General features: G+C 54.1%; 2 protein-coding genes across 6 annotated transcripts in view; one reads left to right on the top strand and one right to left on the bottom strand.

Moving 5' to 3' along the window:
- Positions 1-182: 182 nt before the first annotated feature.
- On the bottom strand, positions 183-5620 carry FKBP3 (FKBP prolyl isomerase 3). Its single transcript, XM_064151831.1, has 7 exons — positions 5477-5620; positions 5304-5405; positions 5103-5210; positions 3602-3737; positions 2888-2955; positions 1120-1217; positions 183-421 (listed from the first exon to the last, which is right to left on the bottom strand). The coding sequence occupies exons 1-7, from the start codon at positions 5588-5590 to the stop codon at positions 367-369; spliced, it is 681 nt and encodes a 226-aa protein (XP_064007901.1). The 5' UTR covers positions 5591-5620; the 3' UTR covers positions 183-366.
- FANCM (FA complementation group M) overlaps positions 5499-7565 on the top strand; it is a 94574-nt gene continuing 92507 nt past the window's right edge. For 2 of the 5 annotated variants that reach the window (XM_064151786.1, XM_064151778.1), the window contains exon 1: positions 5499-6581. In XM_064151786.1, the coding sequence (XP_064007856.1) occupies positions 5819-6581 (763 nt within the window). In that variant the 5' untranslated portion in view covers positions 5499-5818. The remainder of the gene's footprint in view (positions 6582-7565) is intronic. The other 3 variants (XM_064151791.1, XM_064151796.1, XM_064151800.1) reach the window with 2 other exon arrangements.

Here is a 7565-nt window from a genome sequence, read left to right as displayed (position 1 = left end):
AAACCTGAGCTAGGTCTCACAGTACCTGCTTCTCCATCAGCACCAAGGGACAGCACCAGCCATGGCCAGTCCATGCAAATCTGCTTCTTGTGGCACTTTCCTGGGGCTCTGTCCAAGCTTTCCCTCGCAGTAAGAGAAGGAAGTTTGATGGTGCGCAGAGACACAAGAGAGGAACTCGCATGCACATACAAACTAGGTTTCTTTAGTGGTGTCACTGTACAGCAGTTGGGAGCAGGGCAAACAGACTCAGGTTTGGGGACAAGGCCACAGTTGTAACTATTTCCTGGAGTTACAAGAGCACAGCTGCATTGTCAGGAGCTTTCTTGATCCTAAAATGGATTCCCCAGCAGCAAAGGAAGTTTCATTTCACTCAATATCCACCAGTTCAACCTCAAAGAAAAGCTTTGCATTGGGTGGAATCCTGTGAGCATACGTTAAGGAAGGTTAAAAGCAAACACAGATCCTACCAGAGCTAAGACATCCCAGACTGGGAGGTGAGTTCCCAGCTGTTCTGGACCTCCTCCAATGGGTTTCCACTTCACTGACCACAGCAGCGTCTTGGCTGCTGTCTGACACCAGCTGTCATGGGATTCTCATGTCCCACATGGCAGGAGGGTGGAAGGAGATGGTCTTTAAGATCCCTTCCAACCCAACCTATCCTGTGATTCTCATTGTTCCCATCCCTCTAAAAGCAGCTGAGTGTTGTCTCCATTTTGGCCTTCCTCTGGGAGGAGGTCAGACTGTCTTGCTACCCTACAGAGAGAACAGGAATGGCAGGAGAGCCCTTGAACACAAAACAGGATTTCAGTGGAAATGAGCCCTTCCCTTCCTCTAGTAAAAGAAATACATTGCTTGATGCTGCAGGATCACTTAATTGCCAATTTCAACCTTTTGCCTTTACAGTTGAAGCAGAACTTCCCTCTCACCTCCACTACACCTAGTAGTATCCCCACTGCAGGAAAAAGCAGGTGGAGAACAAGAGGATGTTCTCTGCAGTTGTCAACATTCCAAGCCTGCTGTGAGTGACAGAAATGCTCCCACCATTACATCCCCAGCCACAGAAGACTTTGATTCCCCCAAGGATGTCCAAGTCAGTCAACAAGAGGCTGCAAAGGATACTTGGCATCAGGCTGCCCCTTCTTGCCATACGCCCACTCGGGTTCAATCTCCAGCTGAGCCTTCTCTCCTTTGCTCATCGTGAGGAGGGCTTCATCCCACTGAAAAACAAACAAGTTCCAACTCCAGCTGCTCAAGGGAGATAGCTGGCACCTACACAAACCTGGCAGCCAACAAGCTGAAGGAGCAGCAGCCAGCCCACTGCTGCTTCTGCAGAGCTGGCCCTGTGCCCAGGGACAGTGTCCACTTCCCAAGCTCTGATCCTGTCACACACAAAAGCTTTTATTCCCGCATAGCAGCAGCGGCACAGAAGGCTGAAGTGGGTTTGGGTTGGTTTTTAAGTCAAGCAGATCACTAAACACAGCATGGTGGGGGTTGGAAGTGACCTCTGGAGATCATCCAGTCCAACCCCTCTGCTAAAGCAGGGGCACTCACAGCAGCTTGCCCAGGATCACAATGCCCAGCTGGGTTTGGAATCTCTCCAGAAGAGACTCCACAACCTCTAGGCAGCCTGCTGCAGGGCTCCAGCACCCTTACACCAAACAGGTTTCTCTTCCTTGCACTCCTACCTCATGCACACAGCCACCAACTTTACCACTGCCTCAGCAGTAGCAAGACAAAAGTTCAGCACCTCACTTGCTGTGCACTTCTGGCAGCTCCCAGACACAGGAAGTTCACACCAGTGTAGCACACCTGTATCTTCCCTTCAGCCAGACAGCCCCCTCACATAGCTCTCACCAGCTCTGCTGAAACACTTGGTGCTGGAGGGAGCAGAGGAATCAGAATTGTTTGGGTTGCAAAAGCCCTCAAAGAATATAAAGTCCAAGCTTCAACCCAACACCACTGTGACCATTAAACCATGTCCCAAAGCACCATGTCCACACATTTGCCAAACACCTCCAAGGATGGTGACTCCACCACCTCCCTGGGCAGGCTGTTCCAATGCCTGACCACTCTTGCAGGAAAGACATTTTCTCGAGTATCCAACCCAAACCTCTCCTGGCACAATTTCAGGCCATTACCCAATACTGGGGAGACCAACCCCCACACAGCTCCAACCTTGAGGGAGCTGTAGAGAGCAATGAAGTCTCCCCTCAGCCTTCTTTTCTCCAAACTGAACACCAGGTCCCTCAGCTGCTCCTCACCAGACCTGTTCTCCAGACCCTTTCCCAGCTTCACTGCCCTTCTCTGGACATGCTCCAGCACCTCAATGTTAAGAGTATCTAACTGCAACTCATTTCAGTGCACCAGAGCAGCTTTTAGAGTTTCAGCATCCAGGTCAGAGCTGAACTATGGCTTGGTGGCCACAGTGGTCTCAGGCTGTCAGTTTGACTCGATGATCTTGGAGGTCTCTTCCAACCAAAACAATCCAATGATTCTACACAGCAATAAAAAGATGCTGAGTGAAAAGAACCTTCTGGTAGACAAAACCAACCCACTGCCAGTCTAGAGCATACTGAATGCACCCAGCAACTGACAGAGCCCCAGCAACCTGATAACCTTCCCGTTGTGCCAAGCCCCAGACAGGCATGCACAAGAGGCTGAGCTTCTCCTGAGGAACATGACCTTGTTCCACCCACTGCTTCAGGAGAGGAATTTCACTGCAGATGGGCACATACATCTCTGAGAGATAAACCAACCCCATGGATGCAGAGGCTTCCAATTCCCCTTTTTTAGGGTGCACACAAGCTCAGCATTTGTCCCCCTGGTCAGAAACCCTGCAGAATGAAAACTCTGGGCCTTCTGAGGGAGTTATAAATGAGTTACTTACGCCTCTGATGACTTTTCCTACACCAACTTTGAAACTTAGAGGTTTAGCTGCTTTCTTCTTCTTTGCACCTGAAAGGCAGATTTTGTGTTAAGTTTGCTTTAATGTCCCACCAGTACACACCACACTGCTGCCTGCAGTTGCTATTCTGATCGTGCTTTACATAAATATCTGTTCTCAGCATAGTATTTTTAGCCCACTGTCAGATATTTTAGGGGAAAACTTACTGCTGTGCACTAAAAATACTCATCTCCACAGAGGATACATTTCATGAGGCTTCTGTGAACCACTTTTACCCCAGTGTCTCTGCCTTTAAGGCCTTATTACACAAATACACCAAAATTTGTGTTTTCAGAGAAACTAATTGTTGTAACTCAAGTCCAAGAGATAAGGAAAGCTCCCTGAGCAGGAACCATCTTTCCTGCAACCTGCTTTCAATTTTAGCCCTGATTAAATCCCCGCATTTCACATTCTCTCCAGTCTGGAGAACAACAAACATTTTGGCAAGAGGCAGCAGCTGTCACTTGACACCAGCCAGTCCTAAAATACTGCTCTGCGTTCTCTGATGGAAAAAATCAGGCTGCAGAGACACCTCTAAGTCAGCTCAAGGAGCAGTTTGCCCAGACTCCTGCCATCTCCCAGGAGTTTGCTTAATGAGTCCAATTCATTTCCTCTAGGTGCACTTGTAGCAAAAGCCAAGCAGTATTAGAACCTTACTTGTCTGAACATTGGTATCGAAGACCGTTCCGTCCTGTAGCTTTCCTGTATACCAGCAGTGGACAGTGTCTCCTTTCTTTGGGAAGTTGGTTTTATCACCCTTCTTTAAAATGGATTTTGTGTACTTTGGTGGCCCCTGAGTTGACCAGAAAAAAAAAACAACAGAGTGATGACTACTGCATTATTTAGCCTCACACCACCTACGTTCAAGATCAAACCATCACTCAGTTTAAGGCACTGAACAAACGCATTCAGAGCTAATCAATGCCATGGTTTTGGGGGCCCCTTGCTTGGAATGAAGGGTACTGAGGGCCTGGAGGCGGTCCACAAAGGGTAACGAAGCTGGTGAAGAGCAGCTGAAGGGAATGAGATTGTTCAGCCTGGAGAAAAGGAGGCTGAGGGGAGACTTTCTGGTTCTTTACAACCCCCTGAAAGGAGGCTTGAGCCAGGTGGGGGTTGGTGTCTTTTCCCTAGTATCAGGTGAGAGAATGAGAGGAAATGGTTTGAAACCATGCCAGGGGAAGTTTGGGTTGGATACTCAGAAAAACGTCTCTCCTGCAAGAGTGGTCAGGCACTGGAACAGACTGCCCAGGGAGGTGGTGGAATCCCCATCCCTGAAGGTGCTCTAGAAACCTGAGGACATGGTGCTCCAGGACATGGTTTAACAAGCCACAGAAGCATTGTGACTACGGTTAGGCTTGACCACCTCAGAGGTCTTTTCCAACTCAAACAGTTCTGTGATTCTATGGTTCTCTGTGTTCCTGCAGGGCTGTAATAGCTGGGCAATGCAGCGTGGGATGTCCCTGCCCATGGCAGGGGAACTGAAACTAGATGATGGTCCTTCATCTGTGATGGTCCATCATCTGTGATGATCTGTGAGGTCTCTTCCAACCCTGATAATACTGTGACCTCCGAGATCATCCAGTCCAACCTGAGGGAGCTGGAGGATACTCAGGGGCAACGTCATTGCTGTCTACAACGACCTGAAGGGGGCGTGGGGGGGAGGAGGGGTTGGTCCCTTCTGCCAGGCAACCAGCAACAGAACAAGGGGACACAGCCTCAAGTTGTGCCAGGGGAGGTATGGGCTGGGTGTTAGGAGGAAGTTCTTCACAGAGAGTGTGATTGGCATGGGAATGGACTGCCCAGGGAGGTGCTGGAGTTGCCATCCCTGGAGGTGTTCAAGCAAAGCCTGAATGAGGCACTTAGTGCCATGGTCTGGTTGATTGGACAGGGCTGGGGGATAGGTTGGACTGGATGATCTTGGAGGTCTCTTCCAACCTGGTTGATTCTATGATTCTTTCCAACACTGATTCTATGACAATGCACGACACAGCTTCCAGCCAAAAGCAGAGCCTTGGCGGAGATGCCCACCACTAATTCAAGTTGTGGGAGCTGCATCAATGACAAGGCGTGACCCCAGCACCAGATTAATAGCTCCAACTAGGTTTTTGAGACCTGATTTGTTTGCCCTACGCAAGGGCCCCAACAACAGGACACCAACCTCATCGACAGCCTCCTCAAGCTTTGCCACTTTGCCCTTGGCCTCCTCTGCCTTCGCAGGCTTTGCCTTCTCCGCCGCCTTCTCTGCGCCGTCTGTGCCCTTGAACCTCTGAGGGGAAGAAAAGGAGCTGCAGCCACCAACGACCACCCCCTGCCCCCCAGACTCCCTGCCCGCAAAGCCTGCGGCCCCGCAGCCCCTCACCTGCGTGTGGAAGAGCTGCGTGTAGGCGGCGATCAGCTGCTCCTTGTTCGCCGTCTTAGCCACGTTCTTTACCTGCCCCAGGAGCTTGTGCTCGGCCAGAAACTGCAAAGGCAACCCAATGAGAAGGTGAAACAGAACCTTAACGCGCATCGATCTCCTTTCCGCGGCCTTACCGCCTGGGCTGCGTGCTCCTGGAGGAATTTAATGATGTCTTTCTTGGGCAGCGCTTCGCTCCGCAGCTCCTCAGCACTCCAAGGCTGCGCCGGACCCGCCGCGGCCGCCGCCATTTTCCCGCCCGCCGCCGCCACCTCCTCCTCCTCACGGTACCGCCCCACTTTCCCGTCGGTCCTGCGGGGACCGGGGGCCGCCCTCTGTCCCCTCCCTCCCGCTCACCCCCCTCTCGCCGGCCGCCGCGGGGTTTTTAAGCGAGGAAGCGCGAAGATGGAGGAGGTGGCGGCGTTTCGGGGCAGGGGGGGACAGCTGTGTGACATGGCGGCTCCCTGAGGGAGGGTGAGATGAGAGGCGGGCGGCAGCGCACTCTACCGCAGGCTTGGTGGGCGGCGGGCGGGAAGACAGCGCAGAAGGACAAGAAGAAAGGGGAAGCGAACAAGGCAGAGGAAGAAAAGGAGGAGGAGAGAGACGATGACCTGCTGTTGGTGGAAGCCGCGGCGGCGGCAGACCCGGGCCCCGCAGCGGGTTTGTGCTCGACGGCGACAGCAGCCCCGGGCCCCGCGGCGGGTTTGTGCTCGACGGCGACAGCAGCCCCGGGCTCCGCAGCGGGTTTGTGCTCGACGGCGACAGCAGCCCCGGGCCCCGCGGCGGGTTTGTGCTCGACGGCGACAGCAGCCCCGGGCTCCGCAGCGGGTTTGTGCTCGACGGCGACAGCAGCCCCGGGCCCCGCGGCGGGTTTGTGCTCGACGGCGACAGCAGCCCCGGGCTCCGCAGCGGGTTTGTGCTCGACGGCGACAGCAGCCCCGGGCCCCGCGGCGGGTTTCTGCGCGGCCGCCGGCTCCATTTGGATCTACCCCACTAACTACCCGCTGCGAGCTTACCAGCTGCGGATGGCCCAGGCCGCTCTGCTGGCCAACACGCTGGTCTGCCTGCCCACCGGGCTGGGGAAAACCTTCGTGGCCGCTGTGGTTATGTACAACTTCTATCGCTGGTTCCCCTCCGGGAAGGTGCTTTTCCTCGCTCCTACGAAGCCGTTGGTAGCTCAGCAGATGGAGGCCTGCGCCAGCGTTATGGGCATCCCGGCCGAGCACATGGCTGAGATGACAGGTAGGGTGGCGCTGGGCATGGGGACGGGGCTGGGAGGCGGAGGCGGCTCAGGGGCAGCCAAGGTGGAAAGCAGAATCATACATAAGGGGGCTCTGGAGATCAGACAGGTCAAGCCCTCTGCTAAAGCAGTGTCGCCCACAACGGCCAGAGGGGGTTGGAATCTCTCCAGAGGAGGAGGCTGCAGCGGCTTCGTGGTCGAGGATGTTTTCTCCCTCACGCTGAGGCGGAACTGAACGGATCCGGTTTGCATCCGTTGCCCCTTGCCCTATCGCGGGAGACCGTCAGAAAGAGGCTGCTCTCTTCTGCCACCCACCCTTCAGGTACGCCTCAGCGTTAGTAAGAGCTCCTCTCAGTCTGCTCACCTCCGGCCTAAACAGCCGCAGGCCTCTCAGCCTCTCCTCATCGGCACCTTCCTGCACAGAGCCACAGAGTGAACCGGGTTGGAAAAGATCTCTGAGATCATCAAGTCTAACCTAACCCTTCTAATTAATTACACCATGGCACTAAGTGCCTCATGCAGCCTCTTTTCAAACACCTCCAGGGACGGTGCCTCCACCACCTCCCCGGGCAGCCCATTCCAATGCCAATCATAGTCTCTGTGAAGAACTTCCTCCTAAAATCCAGCCTGACTCTCCCCTGGCACAGCTTGAGGCTGTGTGCCCTTGTTCTGTTGCTGCTTGCCTGGCAGAAGGGAACAATCTCACCTGGCTACAGCCTCCCTTCAGGTAGTTGTAGACAACAATGAGCTCTGCCCTGAGCCTCCTCTTCTGCAGGCTGCACACTCCCAGCTCCCTCAGCCTCTTCCCACAGGGCTGTGCTCCAGGCCCCTCACCATCCTGGTATCCTCCACTGAACCCTCTCCAGTAGCTCTCTTGAACTGGGGAGTCCAGAACTCGACCCAGGCCTCCCAGTGTTGCCTCACAAGGGCAGAGTAGATGTGGAGGAGAATCTCCCTTGACCTGCTGGCCGCACTCTTCATGCACC

Source organism: Pogoniulus pusillus, chromosome 1, assembly GCF_015220805.1.
Source record: "Pogoniulus pusillus isolate bPogPus1 chromosome 1, bPogPus1.pri, whole genome shotgun sequence".
NCBI classification, from domain to species: Eukaryota; Metazoa; Chordata; class Aves; order Piciformes; family Lybiidae; genus Pogoniulus; species Pogoniulus pusillus.
This window is presented reverse-complemented; position numbering and strand designations above follow the sequence as displayed.